The sequence below is a fragment of the Rhipicephalus microplus genome, chromosome 3 (genome assembly GCF_043290135.1).
Source record: "Rhipicephalus microplus isolate Deutch F79 chromosome 3, USDA_Rmic, whole genome shotgun sequence".
NCBI lineage: Eukaryota > Metazoa > Arthropoda > Arachnida > Ixodida > Ixodidae > Rhipicephalus > Rhipicephalus microplus.
The window spans coordinates 117,670,129-117,686,995 of NC_134702.1; the positions used below are offsets into that span (position 1 = coordinate 117,670,129).

General features: G+C 48.4%; 1 protein-coding gene across 17 annotated transcripts in view; it reads left to right on the forward strand.

The window, feature by feature from the left end:
• The window catches only part of LOC119171733 (neprilysin-2), a 126,908-nt gene that overhangs the window by 37,367 nt on the left and 72,674 nt on the right, over positions 1-16,867 (forward strand). For 14 of the 17 annotated variants that reach the window (XR_012894352.1, XM_075890170.1, XM_075890169.1 and 11 more), the window contains 3 exons: positions 242-1,078; positions 11,265-11,402; positions 15,581-15,760. Coding sequence is in view for 16 of the 17 variants with exons in the window: in XM_075890170.1 (XP_075746285.1) it covers positions 242-1,078; positions 11,265-11,402; positions 15,581-15,760 (1,155 nt within the window). In the remaining variant the exon portion in view is untranslated. The remainder of the gene's footprint in view (positions 1-241; positions 1,079-11,264; positions 11,403-15,580; positions 15,761-16,867) is intronic. The other 3 variants (XM_075890184.1, XM_075890172.1, XM_075890185.1) reach the window with 3 other exon arrangements.

Here is a 16,867-nt window from a genome sequence, read left to right on the forward strand (position 1 = left end):
GGTGTAACTTTTCTTTCCACTCACGTGTAATATTTAGAGGTGAAGCTCCTTACGGCGTACGCTTGTCTGCCGTAGTTGTCTGTCATAGCCGCCCCCAGTACGCCGGATTACGACAGGGGCCTGCAGTCAAGCACTCACGTTTAAGAATTATTTAGTATAAAAAAAGTCACTGCCTATAACGCCTGCTGATCACAGTTTTATGCCAGCTGGAAGAAATTCATTTCTATTGCTTATTACACAGGGCGAGCCAGGATCAGAATCTCGCACCCCCGGCTCACTTGGATCATCGGGTGATGGTATCGTCGTACCAGTGATTAAAGGGTCAATGCCTGCCACAATCAATATTACGATGAGTGCTCTCGTTTATACAACTGTTCGAGCTACCACAACGTCTGATCACGTGACCACCACGCCTGTTCAACTGACCACGACGCGTGCTCCGGTTTCTACGACGCCACTCCTGGTGACAACAAAAAGTGTTCCAGTCTCTATGGCGACTGTTCGGGAGACTACGGCTCCTACTCAGGTGACCACGATGCCTGTTCGAGTCCCTACGACACCTGTTTGGGTGACCACGATGCCTGTGCGAGTGACCACGAGGAGTGTCCCACTTACTACAACGACTATTCGAAAAACTACGATGCCTATTATGGTGAAGACGACACCTAACCAGCTGACTACGACGGCTATTCGTCTGACTACGATCCCTACTCAGGTGACCACATCACCGGTTCCTATGACTAACACACGTCTTCGGGTCTCTACAACGCCTGTTAGTGTGACCACGTCGAGTGTCCCGATTTCTATGACGACTGTTCGGGAGACTACGCCACGTGTTCTGGTTACCAAGACGACAGTAGTAATGCCTACGACTGTAGCGAAGGTGACGACGACACCTATTCCGGAGACTGTTTCACCATCACCTGGAGCCAACACCACCGTCTGTATGACCGAACAATGCCACTACCTGGCCCAGTGGCTGCGTCAGAAGCTGAACCCAACTGCCGACCCTTGTGAAGATTTCTACAGCTATGTGTGTAGCTCGTTCAAGTGGCCGGGACCCGACACCTTTTCTGAGGTACTCCTCGATTCGGTATCTTTGCGCTATACGCTATACGCAGCTATCACTTCTATGGTCTATTTCAATGATAACACGACTTAACAAAAGAAGCAGGATAAAAGAACAGTAAACCATAAACATATGAATTACTTTTTGATCTACAAGCAAATTATCGGCATCAAGTTTCGCAAAAGAACTTCGATTATAGAGTTTAAAAAATGTCAGCATCGTTCTTCTGAATTTGAGGGCCTGATTTGAAAAACAAATTTCGAGTGTACCGCAAGCATTTCGTGTAAATTATTTCAACTTTCATCCACACTAATTCATAACTTCCAAAGGTTTTCCAAGACCTCATGTGCTAGGAAGGTACTCTTGGAGCGGAATGTATTCGCTGCTAAGTAAAGATTAGTGAAGATGCTATAGCAGGTGACTTAAATGGCACGTTTGTTAAGTGGTGTTTTCTCTTACTTGGGTCCTTTTCTTGGTGAGATTGCTGATTTCTTTTATTGTGAAGCAGTCACCTTCTAATTGAAAAAAAAACAGCGTGCTTCTATTTTACCTTTTTAACAATTGGGACACTTTACGGCATGAAAGTAACTTTTATTCTCTACAGCGCAAAAATAGCTAGCCAACGTTCACATTAATAACGAGAACCAGTGCAGGAGTTGAAGTAATTTATTATTACTAAGATGTCATATTGTAATGAATGTGCCAGCCTTACAACAAGGATGTTCTATTTAGACGGTTTATTAAGGGCGAACTTGCGCTCAAAGTGAACGACGCACAGCAGTCAAGAAGATCCGAAGGTCGGTAGTCCTCGTGAGCCTCTGCCTCGAGCACCCTTGCTCTCTTCTTCTTCACGCGCGTTGGCCGTTCGGTTGAGCACCGTGCGTATGCAGGGCCGGCTCGTGCATTGCGGCTGGCTTCGTCGCTCGTAGTCGTGCCGTTAGCGTTTCTCTTGTTTCCCGACGTCCGCGTCGCGCGGAGCCATGGTAATTTCCTATGGCAATATATAAATGGCTACGGAGGAAGAATATATTACATGCTTATCCGAGAGCTAAACCCTAACAAAACTAAGAGGCTGCAAGAAAACAAGTGATAACTCTTAAATATTACGTGCCAAAGAAATCAACTACGCCAATTCTTTTTCTAGTATGACTATCGATGGCCCGCTCAATCAGCAGCTTCAAGCGATCGTCGCCGTATCACATACAATTCTATTGCCTTCGTTAGGCTGGGGCGCCAGAACCCTTGCCTTTTCAAAGAGTAGCTGGAACCCCCATTCAGAAGAATGACAGCTCAAAAATTAAGACTTCCTGGCAAAGTTCTTACAAGATTCTTACAAGACACCTGCCCGTCTGAAATTGTTATCACCATGAGGCAAACACACACACACACACAGACACACACACACACACACACACACACACACATATATATATATATATATATATACATATATATATATATATATATATATATATATATATATATATATATATATATATATATTCATATATATATATATATATATATTATATATTTATATATATATATATGTATATATATATTGGAGGTCTAATAGGCAATAATCCCTATGAAATTATAGGGGAAGTTATTAGACCAAATCGTTATGTAAATGTGGAGAAAGAAAAGTGGAAAGCGGGCATATATATATATATATATATATATTAAGGAAAAGAGGTGTATACCTAAGGGCTCGTTTTTCCGTGTTTTAACACAATAATAATGAGATCTAACAGACAGTAATGCCAAGGAATGTACAGGGGAAGTTATTAGAACCAATGAAATGTAAAATAAGAAGAAAGAAAAGTGGATGAAAAAATAACCAGCCATGGGCAGGAATCGAACCTAGGACCTTTGAATAATGCTTTCGATGCTCTAACCACTGAGCTACCCCAGCGGCCTTCGCTCCATCCACTTTTTTGGGTTTATATGTGAATTTAGAAGTAGGAGTGACAGTCAGCGCCATCTATAAGCCAAGCGACGAGTGTGAAAACACTCTTTTATGCACATGTTTGGCGTCACGTAGCACGTGAACTTAATATGAGCGGGCAGCTGAATAATGGTCCCTCGTATACAACCTAATGACACCAAGTCTGCCAGTACGAGACCCTCGTTTAATGAAATAAGGGAAAGAGGTGTATACCGAAAGGCTCGTTTTTCCGTGTTTTAACACAATAATATTCAGGTGATTTTTTCATCCACTTTTCTTTCTTCTTATTTTACATTCCATTGGTTCTAATAACTTCCCCTGTACATTCCTTGGCATTACTGTCTGTTAGATCTCATATATATATTGTGGTGAAGCCTTCGAACAGTGGGTCGTCCTCTCCAGCGCCTTCTAGTGGGTTGCCCTTTTTAGCAAGAAGAAGAGCAGCTCGTGCAGAGAGTCGGTACCCGCATTGACTGTCACTGTCAAGCATCGTCGACAACCGTCCGCCAATAAACGTCTCAACAATTTGGTGGAGAGTGCTGGGCCCTTCTAACACCTTCGGTTAGCATTTGATGCCCCTGGAGCTACGATCCCGCACCGTGCCTTCTACCATGCACCAAGACGCCGCACAGCAAACGCTTCCTCCTGCGCCGACGCCATGTTCCGGTGTTCCCCGCATCCGGGACCCTCCTGTCTTCACCGGCGCGGATGGCACCGACGTCGAGGACTGGCTTGCTATGTACGAACGCGTCAGCGTCCCCAATCATTGGGACGAGGCAGGAAAACTCGGCAACCTGGTTTTCTACCTCGCGGGTGTGGCCGGCATGTGGTACAACAACCACGCATCCGATTTCCCCACTTGGTCCGCTTTTAAAACCGCCGTCGTCGACGTGTTCGGCCGTCCTGCCGTTCATAAGCTCCAAGCCGAACAGCGGTTACGTGAACGAGCACAGCAGACCGGTGAGTCCTTCACAAGCTACATAGAGGACATTCTTGACTTGTGCAAGAAAGTGGACGCGAGCATGTCAGAGGCCGACAGAATTACCCATGTTCTAAAAGGCATCGCCGACGATGCCTTCACCATGCTCCTGGCCAAGAACCCTCGCACTGTGGCAGAGATCATTACACTTTGCCAAAGTTACGAGGAGCTGCGACGGCAGCGCTCGATGACCCGTCGACCACCCTCACGTGACGCTGATCTCTCGGCCTTGTCAACACTTCCGGACCACACCGCCTTGCTTGCTGAAATCAAGTCATTCGTGCGTGAAGAAGTTGCCCGCCAGGTCTCTTTACTGGCCTTTGCTTCCCCGCAACGTGCTGAACAGTCGTCAAGCACACTTCTGCCTCCCCTCCGCCGAGCCATTCAGCAGGAAATCGCGGAGGTCGTTCCAGAATATCACCAGCCCCCTCCAGTATCTACACCACTCAGTTACGCCCAAGTTGTCGCCAGGCCACCCCCACCGATTCCTGTGACTGGCCCTCTTGGTTACACCGAAACCATCGCCAGACCCCAGGCCTTCGGAGAAACTGTGCCGCCTACATATACCGACGTCATCCACGTGCCCCGTGTGCCGCCCACTATGCAGTTATATCAGCAGCCGGCTCGCCCATCGCGTTCTTCGACATGGATGGGACCCGCGAACCGATGGCGCACTGCGGACAATCGCCCCATCTGCTTTGCTTGTGGTTGCGTCGGGCACGTAGCACGCTACTGCAATCGTATGCAGCGACCGCAAGTCGCCTCCAATTTTCCCAGCCAATCGAGCCGCTTTTATGACCAACCGCCACCTACGTCACCGTCGTCCCGCCCCGCTCCATCTACCCGCCGCTCACATTCTCCGCGACGTCGCTCACTGTCGCCGATGCGGCCACGTCCACTAGAGGGTGACCAGGAAAACTAGTCGTCGCAGTCCACGAGGCAAGGGCTGCGACGCTGTCGAACTGCGGAAGCCCTCAGGAAAGACCATCGAACGTGATAGACGTGCTTGTGGATGGTGTTCGTGCATCTGCCCTTGTAGATACTGGAGCCGCCGTATCCGTGATGGACGCAAAGCTTAGCCGATTACTGCGCAAAGTGACCACGCCACTTTCCGGGCTCTCCCTCCGTACAGCCAGCGCCCAAAGCATTCACCCTACAGCGATGTGTACAGCCCGCCTCATGATTCAGGACGTGATGTATGCCGTTGAATTCATCATAATTCCTTCATGCTCTCACGACGTCATCCTAGGATGGGATTTTCTCTCCCGCCATGACGCCGTCATTCATTGCGCACCAGCAGAAATAGAGCTAACACCATTCTCTTCTTTGACGCCGGCCGACAGTCCATCTACTGCAAGCAAATTACTCGTCAGGGACGACACGCAAGTGCCTGCAAACTCGTCCACGGCGGTGTCGGCGTACTGTGCAAGTCTTTCAGACACCGCTGCACTCCTCTCACCATTTCATCGTGTTTTCACCAGAAAAGGTTTGCTGGTTCCTTTCGCGACCGTGCAAGTAACTCGCGGCAGCACCACTATTTTTGTTCTGAACTCATCCCCGTACAGTGTTACGTTGGTGCGAGGGGAATGTCTCGGCAGCGTGGAACCCATCGAAGACGCACAAGTCATGGATCAACCTGATGACAAGCACTGCCGAAGTTCCAATACGCTTAGTGCTGTTTCTACATCTGTTTCATCATCCGCTGATGTATTTGGTCCTTCCATTGCTGACAACCTTACGCCGGTCCAGCGCTCCCAGCTTCTGGCCCTGTTGGAAGAATTCCGCTCTTCTTTCGATGTCTCTCAACCTTCTCTCGGCCGCACATCCACTGTTACGCATCGCATTGACACAGGCGCACAACCACCACTACGGCAACGTCCATATCGCGTATCTCCCACAGAACGCCGTGTAATCAACGAGCAAGTGGACGACATACTACGCCGCGATGTTATTCGACCCTCTAACAGCCCCTGGGCATCTCCTGTCGTTCTCGTCGCGAAGAAGGACGGTTCTGTGCGGTTCTGTGTGGACTACCGACGTCTCAACAAGATCACTCGTAAGGACGTGTACCCACTACCGCGTGTGGATGACGCGATTGACAGCCTGCAAGGAGCCGAATTTTTTTCATCTCTAGATTTGCGCTCAGGGTACTGGCAAGTACCTATGGCTGAGGACGCTCGACCGAAGACCGCTTTCGTCACTCCCGACGGCTTGTACGAATTTAACGTCATGCCGTTTGGGCTGTGCAATGCGCCTGCCACCTTTGAGCGCATGATGGATACCGTCCTGCGTGGCCTGAAATGGCACACGTGCCTGTGCTACCTCGATGACGTCGTCGTTTTCGCTCCGGACTTCTCAACGCACCTTCAACGCCTGCGGCATGTTTTAACGCGTCTGAGTGACGCCAGTCTGCAACTGAACCTGAAGAAGTGCCGATTTGCAGCTCGGCAGTTGACAATACTCGGCTACGTCGTGTCCAAGGACGGAATTCTCCCCGATCCAGCCAAGCTTCGGGCCGTGACCGAGTTCCCCAAGCCGACATCCATCAAGGAACTGCACAGTTTCTTAGGACTGTGTTCCTACTTTCGGCGCTTCATCCGAAACTTCGCGTCTATCACATCGCCGCTGACAAAACTCCTCGGTAGTAACGGGCCTCTCCATTCGTGGTCATCACAGTGTGACGACGCATTCACAAAGCTCCGTCGTTTACTGACGTCGCCTCCCATACTCCGCCACTACGACCCTACTGCCCCTACAGAGGTACACACGGACGCCAGTGGTGTCGGTCTCGGCGCTGTCCTTGCGCAGCGCAAACCAGGGTTCCCGGAATATGTCGTGGCGTATGCAAGCCGTACGCTTACAAAAGCCGAGACTAATTACACCGTCACTGAGAAAGAATGTCTGGCAATCGTGTGGGCCCTTACCAAGTTCCGACCTTATTTATATGGTCGCCCATTTGATGTAGTCACCGACCATCACGCACTATGCTGGTTGTCCTCATTGAAAGATCCCTCAGGCCGTCTCGCCCGGTGGGCACTTCGCCTGCAAGACTACGACATCCGCGTGCTGTACCGCAACGGAAGGCAACATGCTGACGCCGACGCCCTGTCGCGCTCTCCCTTGCCTGACGACAATGCCCACGACTCAGCGTCTCACCTTGCCGTTTCTTCCATTAGCATTCATGCCGTTGCTACTGAACAGCGCAAGGATCAATGGATTGCCTCACTGATAGACTTGCTGACTGATCCATCCACTCCATCCACTCGCGCGTTGCGTCGTCAAGCCCACCATTTCGCCGTTCGCGACGACCTTCTCCACCGACGCAATTACAGCGGTGACGGCCGCCAGTGGCTACTAGTCATACCCCGCAGTCTGCGCTTTGACATATGCGAATTCTTTCATACTGATCCGCAATGTGCGCACTCCGGCGTATCGAAGACTTACCAGCGCATTCGCCAACGGTACTTTTGGCGCAGCATGTACCGCTATGTGCAGAAATTCGCTCGCTCCTGCATAGAATGTCAGCGCCGCAAAACTTCAACGCACCTGTCGCCGGTAGGTCTGCAACCTCTACCCTGCCCTGCCAGGCCGTTTGGACGCGTTGGCATTGATTTGTATGGACCACTTTCACTAACGTCGGCCGGTAACCGCTGGGCCATTGTTGCTGTGGATCACCTCACGCGATACGCCGAAACTGCCGCTCTCCCCGCGGCTACAGCGAGCGATGTGGCCTCCTTCCTGCTCCAACGATTCATGCTGCGACACGGTCCACCTCAGGAACTGCTCAGTGATCGAGGCCGCGTCTGCCTGTCTGAAGTCGTCGAAGCCATTCTCAAAGAGTGCAACGTTGTTCACCGCAAAACTGCTGCTTACCACCCGCAGACGAATGGCCTTACTGAACGCTTCAACCGTACGCTCGGCGACATGCTCTCCAAGTACGTCGCCGCCGATCACACAAATTGGGATTCCATTCTACCCTTCGTCACCTACGCATATAACACCGCCCCTCAGGGCACTACTGGCTTTTCACCTTTCTTTTTATTATATGGAAGGCACCCGTCGCACACCATCGACACTATACTTCCGTACAAGCCAGATCCGTCAGAGTGGGCGCCTATTTCTGCTACAGCCAAGCTTGCTGAAGAGTGTCGAGAGCTCGCAAGGACCTTTACAGCGCATGATCAAGAGCTGCAAAAAGGCATTCGCGCTGACACCAGCACTCCTGCGCCCATGTTCCTCCCTGGAGCGCTCGTCTGGCTCTCGATCCCTACCACTTCAACTGGCCTATCTTCAAAACTATTGCCCAAATACGAAGGCCCCTACCGTGTCGTCGAACGCACTTCCCCTGTAAATTACTTGATCGAACCCATCGAACCATCTTCGGACATGCGCCGTCGAGGGCGCGACATTGTCAACGTGGAGCGCCTCAAAGCCTACCACGACCCGCTCATAGTAACCAGCTGCTAGGTCGCCAGGCGGCTCCCTCTTCGTACCCGGGGTAGTTGTGGTGAAGCCTTCGAACAGTGGGTCGTCCTCTCCAGCGCCTTCTAGTGGGTTGCCCTTTTTAGCAAGAAGAAGAGCAGCTCGTGCAGAGAGTCGGTACCCGCATTGACTGTCACTGTTAAGCATCGTCGACAACCGTCCGCCAATAAACGTCTCAACAATATATATATATATATATATATATATATATATATAAATATATATATATATATATATATATATATATATATATATATATATATATATTTATATATGTCTTTTAGTATTAGTAACTCAGTTGATAAATTTTCGCACTGAGCAGTTTAATTAGGGAATACAATCTAGCTCAATAGCACACTTATGACAGATGGCTGATCCATGGCCAATCCAGGGATATCTTCTAAAGAACCTGACAGAACGATTGGCTTGGTCCACAAGAGCTGAACCATCATTCCATGAGCCGTGGTGCAGCAGCTTTTATGGCCATCGGCTGCTGATCTGAAGGACTTGGGTTCGGTCCAAGTGTTAGTGGAAACATTTCGATGGAGGCAAAATGCGATACGCTTGTCCTAATTAGGACAGTGCGCGGTAAAGAACACCAGACTGGCAAAATTTTTGGAGCCGTACACTGCAATGTGTCACGCTATCACGTCGTGTTTTCGGTGCGTGAAAGCTTAGGACAGATAGAGCGTGGATCTGGGAACTTTGCATGCAAATACTAAGAATCAGTCAGAAGCAGTTGAGCATTTCACACAAATGCTCCGCAGCGTCTCCTGAAATATAGTTTGACGCTAACGCCACGTATCTTTGGGTTCTGATGCCAGGACTTTACCAATGCATGCCGACATACTTCTGAAGCATACCGATGTTTTAAATTGGCAGCAGCATTCATCGCTTTGCGGCTTGAAGTAGTCATAGTGGTGCCGGTAATGCATTGGAGAGTTCAGGTTAGGCTTGCTGACGACTGTACACACGAGAAGTGACACCCGCTGGGCATTGCGCAGCTTCCATAAAGAACCCATAGAAGAAGTAGCATGCGTGAATTGAAAGCGTCACGGGCCCGACAAAAACGCAAGACTGCAAAATTAATATGACTTCCTCAATGCGCGCATACGTTGTGAAGCAACGCGACAAAAATCGCGAACTGTTTACCTGCCCTTCGCTAAGATGCGATGCGTGTGTTTGTGAGGTGGAAGCTTCAGGAATGCGTCTTGAGGGCTTCTCTTTAGTGTTCATTCCTCCATGGTCCACATATTCTGGAGCTCTGTCTTCAAGGATGTGATTGTGGCAACCAGCCCAACTTTCTATCCTGCTATTTTCAAAAATGATTATCTTCTAATTGCGATATTCGCTGGAAATTTTTTGACCACTTTTTTAGGCTCTCTTCCCGCAATATTGTACATTCGTAACTTTGATTTTGTATTTATGCTACATTTAGGTTATAACTTATCACATGACTGCCGCTTTTGCATGTTCATATAATTTCGCTTTTTGGTGCTTGTTTCATCATGAACTTATAACATGTGCTGTGCTGGTTTGCGCCGTTATGCAGTAGCAAATTCATTACACCGTAATAACGGGAAGCTGCTGTTACTTCATCCGAACTCGAAGAGCAGTTCATGGTAGAACAAAGGGCCCGCAACAAAGCAGAGAGACTTCATGCTTGTGCCCCGACGTGGGAGTAGCCCACAACGTGTTTAGTGAGAGCCATCAAAAACCATAATAGGTTTTTTTTTTCATCCATCCATGGATTCATCGCCCTTCCGAATATATAGCAGGAGTTCGCCTTGCCCACCATATAATATCCGTACAATAGAACAGATCGGTTTGCCTTAATATGATTCCGGCACAGTTAAAGTAAATGGGAAGTTTTTTAGTTATGGCACGTCATGCTAACGCATCCTAAATACGGAAATCCTCATTTGACGTTTTTTTCTACCTATAATACAGTGGATTCCTAGAACCACTCGAAGGAATGTGGAGCATTTTTGAAGTTCAATTTCGGGCAACTCTCATGCCACACGTATCGTAGTCAAACAGCAACGGAGAATCGTGCCAGTGCTTTCTTGCGGCTTCCTCTTGATAATGAAAACTTTGATTTGGTGGTATGATATACAGTATACCTGCTATGTGAGCTCATTGACGTGTCGTCATGGAACTTCTCGTGACAAAGCGAAAGAAGAATCCAAGACCTATATTCTATAGGTCATTTGTTCTTGTCTAAACGTTGTTGCGAATGATACGGGTCATTATCTCACTGATTGCAAGCACGTGAATGGGAGTGGCCTGATGCTTTATTACGTCTAGTACTCAGCCATCCATAGGGATGGCTGCCCTATACAAGTGAAAAAAAAAATGTTAGGCTGTACTGCGATAGTGTGCCATGTACCGCTGCAGATTGGCTGTTTGCTATACAACTTACTTTAACACCGCCCTAGCATATCTCTCACTTTATGAAAAAAGGCACCAACACAATGCTAAATTGTGTGTATTAGTTATATCGTAATCGTATCTATTCAGCCCGTAATAGCACCATGATTGAATTAGTCTTCTCTAATAGCCGGTAATATAGAGCTCTGTTAACAAGAATAACAATATTACCACTATTAGATATTGCTGTCATTGATTTACACGCTCAAGCAACTAAATGTTTGTGAAGCATGCGGTAGCCGCAGATACCGCCATCAGTTTATCCCATGGGAATCTTTACAGAGAGCTCAAAACTGTACGAAGCGAAAATACACTATCGCATGCGTTTCTTCCATTTGTTCACTTTGTATTTGCAGATTGATAGGTCCATGAAGAGTATGATAATTGGAGCTGCTTACACCACCCGTGTTCCACAAACCCGTCAGAGTTCATGGCAAAAAGCTGCTGGCATGTTCCAGGCTTGCGTTGCCCTCGTAAAATCAGGGCGCAGCCAGGTACGTGTTTAAAAGTGTGAAAAGTAGGGCCGTTCCTTGAGAAATTGTAGTTTTTATAGACGCTTAGCACGAAGAAAGGATGGTGTAAACTTAAGGGCTTACCTTGAACAATGCTTTTCATAGATATTAGGTCTAGCGAGAAGGACACCAGTGGCTGGTGTTTTTGCAGTCGTCTCTGGGGTTGGTGGCATCATCTCACACACACACACACACACACACACACACACACACACACACACACACACACACACACGCACACGCACACGCACACGCACACACGAACGCACACACACACACGAACGCACACACACGCACACACACACACACGCACACACGCACACACACACACGCACACACGCACACGCACACGCACGCACACACGCACACGCACACGCACACACACACACACACGCACTCACGCACGCACGCACACACGAACGCGCACGCGCGTGTTAAATTTGAAGGGCGCGGAAAGTGTGAATTTCAGATTGGTCGAACTGCAACATGCCTTGGCTGTCGCTAGGCGAATCAATGACTGAAGCTGGCGTCATCGTACGACTATAAATTTTGATCCGGTTGAAACTTTCGCATCGTGCGTGTGTATCGAGTGCTAGAGCGGCTGCATACGGTAAACACCTGCGGACCATGAGTGCAAGTTGGAGTGGGAATCTAGCGCTACGTCGACGCCAGCTTATAGTACTAAGTCTTCATGTTACAGCCAAGAGATGCCGAAGTTCCACTGATTCGAAAGTAACGCCTTCCGCAGTTCGTGTTTCATTACATCGTGATAGTACGTACTGATGAAGTAGCTTTTACAACCTACTATGCGCATGCTGTAGATTTTTCAGAGTGTCGAGTAGGGTTCCGGACCTTTTACTCGAAAGCGCACAAAATTGTAGAACGGGAAAAGTGCGAAACCATCTTCCAACCGGACTCGGGTTACGAAGCGCTGCGATAGATGTGCAAAGCGTCTGATAGCATGGCAGTGCCAGGTGTCGCTTCGCCACGCTTCCAACAGATGGCGCGACGCGCAATCTCAGGTATCTAAAGGGAATGGCTAAGTAGCTGGGCTGAGACGAAGAACTTGCTGACGGAACTACAAAATGGGTTTCGTTCGGGTCGTAGATTGGAGGATAATATTTTCACTCTGACCCAGTGTGCCGAAACAGCGAAGCTTGAAGGGCGATCTCTGCTGTGCTGTTTTCTGGATGTAGAGAAAGCTTACGATAGTGTCCCGCAGGCAGAATTGCTTGATTGCATGAACCACTTGGGCCTTCCAGAGATCCTCATCTCGACCGTGAGACGTATGTACAGAGGCAACACTGTAGTGGCACACTTCGGGGATGTTGAGTCAGACCCCATTGTAGTAGTGAAAGGCCTGCGTCAGGGTTGCCCACTTTTACCATTACTGTATATTTTTACGTCTCAAGCCTCGAGAGGAAGCTTCTTAGCTCCAGCCTTGGTTTTCGGCTCCACCACACGACCAGCGGTATCGACGAGAGGTGTCGTCTACCGGGATTAACCTTCGAAGATGGCATCGTGATCATGGCAGAAAGCACCGAGGAAATGCAGGCACTGCTGGACATCTGCCAGAATGAAATCACCTGCCCTCTGCTTCAGCGTTAAGAAGACAGCCCTTCTCAGATTTGTGGGGGAGTGCACCAAGAAGAGTGTTGTGACCCTGGGAGATGCCGAAGTCAGCAGCTGCACCGAATACAGGTACCTGAGTGTAAAATTATCAACATTGACGGACATGTACAGCCTACATGAGGCGAAGACGCGTGAAGCTGGACTGCGGGCTCAGAACATCCTCCGGTGCCGCTGTTTGTGGGGCTGCGACCGGTATTTAATGGTACGTGACCTTTGGAAGCTCGTCCACGTGCCTGGACTGACATTTGTGGACGCAGTCGTGCTTATGTCAGCTGCCACCTGGGAATGGTTGAAGCGGCGACAGCGGGAAGTAGGACGCATCGCTCTGGGCGGTAATGGCATGGTGTCGAACGAGGTGGTCCAGGGCGACATCGACTGGTCGAGCTTCGAAGTGCGTGAGGCGGCCAGCAAACTGACGTTCCACTGCTACCTGATGTACATGGCCCGCGAGAGGTGGTCTCGACGAATTTTTGACTACCTCATGGCGACATGTATGCGCACCAAGTGGGTACGACGAGTGTACCAACTTGAGAAAAACTTTGGGTTTTTCCAGGTGCCATTGGCGGCCGAAAACCAACGGGGCACACTAAGGAAATTCACCAACGTATTAAGGAGGCCGAGGAGGAGAAGTTGAGGCAGGCACAAGTGAACAAGTCAAGTCTCCTCCTCTACCGCCAGCACAAGGACACCATTGCTCCAGTCCCACTGTACGACAATGGCCTTGGAAGTGTGCTGTTGTTTGAGGCGAGAGCAGGGGCCCTGCGTACTCTCGTCCGTAAGCAAGTCTACGACGGTGAACTCGTGAGTGTGGTGTGTCGCGCGTGTGGTGGGGCTGACGAGACCATCGCACACATCGTGACTGAGTGCCCGCAACTGAGCCCATCCAGTTCGAACACAGATCTCGCTGCCGCACGGGGTTTTGTGGACACAGGTGATGTGGTGGACTACGCCGCAGTGAGGCGCAGCAAAACTCGCCTAAAACAATTGAGGAAAATAACTTTCCGGGAACTTCAGGAGGGTTCTTAACTCGGCAACCCGCCCAGTCTGTATTTTATTTTCTTATTTTCTTTGTATTTTTTTACTATCGGCTTGGGTGCCAAAGTGTGCCCGCCCGTTACAAAGGAAATGGCCTCATTATCATGATCGTCATAACATAAGGCAGCCCACACTGAGCTCACTGTGTTCTTTTTTATGTGACTAGGAGAAAATAAAAACTAACTATACGGCATTGGTCTCGCGACTGGTCTTCATGAGCTGTGTTATGGGTTATATCGTTTTCAGCGTCGTACCCAAGCATGTGCTTCATTGGCTGCGTTATGGGTGTCGTTTTTCATCCCGTCGCAGCCATGGCGCCTTGCACGCACACATCAGTTTCTTCTGAAGAGTTCGACATGTGCAAGCGAGGGACGACTCTAGCAGAGCGCCAACAGTCTAAAGATGACCGAGTTCGCAATCACCGGCCGATGCCGCAGTCCGGAAACAAAAACAGGCCCGGGAGGCCGAGTGCCGATCGCAGCAGCGAACCAATTATTCTGCTGCTTTCCAAGCCCCGCTAAATTCTAAACGGATATGCAAGCGCCGGTGGCGGGTGGATCCTGCAAGCAATGGCACCTTGTTAGCTCGCCGTGTCAAAAGTTTGCAACAACGCCACGCCGAACAAGTGGCTGTGCGGGCTAAACAGCGCCAACGCGATAATTGCGCGTTCGCCCGGCGAACGATGGCTTTCGGTGGTAATTTCTCCAGCGGCACTTTGCCTTCGGCGGCCACGTCTGTGGTTTGGAGAACAACCACTGCGATTAATGCATTTAGCCAATTATTACACGAACGCTATCATGTGAGGCACAACGTGCGACGTGTGAAATAAACACAAACTCAACGTGTGTCTAACCCCATTAAGGGCCCTGCCACGGTTGTCTAGTGGCTAAGGTACTCGGCTGCTGACGCGCAGGTCGCGGGATCAAATCCCGGCTGTGGCGGATGCATTTCCAATGGAGGCGGAAATGTTGTAGGCACGTGTACTAATATTTGGGTGCACGTTAAAGAACCCCAGGTGGTCTAAATTTCCGGAGCCCTCCACTACGGCATCTCTCATAATCATATAGTGGTTTTGGGACGTTAAACCACAGAAATTAATCAATAAATCTCGTTAAGGGCACTAACAGTAACGAATTGTTGTGTAAAGCTTCAATGCAGCATCGGATTCAGACCACTGCTATACACCGGAGCCGCACTTTTCAGGTTTCGCTGGTTCACCCTTAGTACGGAGGTCATGGTCAATTCATTTGCTTCGCCAATTCCTGCATTGTGCATGCATTGCCTGATCAAAATTTGCTGGCACAAACCTGTTCTTACAAATATTTTCCCAAGTCTATGCACTTAAGATAAGAGCACTATGCACAAGAGAAGCGACAATGTTTTTTTTATTTCCTCTTTTCGAGTAATGCGTGACAGAATAGCAAGACGCGTGACAAGTATGGAGTATAAGATATCATTTATTATATCTATTTGTGAATGTATTTTTCACGCAGAGGGATGACCTTCTGAACTGGTTGGCTTCTGTACATCTGGACCTGAGAGATTGGACAGCACTGAACACCATCGATCCAAAGGACATGATAGTGCGGTGTTCCCTTGACTTTGGTGTACACGTGATCATTGCTATAAAACTATACGATGAAGTTTTTGCCAGAAAGAAACGGCAGATTTATGTAAGTAATCGATACATTTATTCTAAGAGCAATGTGTTGTCAGTTGCTTGCATTGGTTGTGGTGGTCACAGTGTTTATTATGGGTGCGGATGACGTGTACTTCTGGCAGAAAAAAAACGGTGACATGCACCGCACATGCACATTTCTTGTCTGGTACGGTAAGCCATTTCTGATCAAATGGGTAACTTTATAGCCTTTTTGAACTGCGACAAGAAGGAACATTTAAATACAGGTTGTAACATAAAGTATCATTATATTTGTCTCAAAGTTATCGCTCCACGCAAATATTTGCTGTACGTTGCGCTCCACAGAAATTAGGTGTGGCTAATCGCACAAGTCAGTTGTTAATAATCATGGTACGAATTAATTAATGACAATACAAAAAACACCTAAAATATGTGAAAGCTCAGGATACAAACGAAAGCATTTTTGCAAAAAGAGTGACCATGAACGGTTGTGCCAGTTCGGGAAACCTGTGTTGGTTTTGAAGACTAGGAACTTGACGACCGTTTACTTCGTGATGTCAGTTCACATAAATACCACCAGGTGGTTAAAGTTTTTAGCAACCTCCTTCACGGTGTCTCTATTGCCTCATAATTGTTAATTATATTTTTACTAATATTACTGAGAACTGTGATCATTGATAAAAACTGAGATCACACAGGGAGGACGCCTAATAAAAGTGTGCCAGATAAGAATGAAAATGGCTATTTGAGAACGTCCACACATGTGCCATCAAGTGTGTTGGTCGAGAAATCTCGTTAACGAAAGCGAGAATTGAAACTAAAAAAAAATTCCCTCGTTCGGCTTGAGGTCATATTAATTAATATGTACACTATGCCAGTGTTGCTATAACGAGACATTTCTGTATAAATAATGTAAGTGACATGTGGTAACATAGAAATCATGATCTCCCTGTCATTAACGGGATGACTTGATTTCTATGGTCATGGTGTACACAAAATGGCTATGCTACCTGGCTTGATATATTAAGTGATATGTGAGATTGAACGTCCCAAAACCATCACATGATTATGAGAGACGCCGTTGTTGAGGGCTCCGGAAACTTCGACCACCCGGTGTTTCTTAAAGTGCACCTGAATCTGG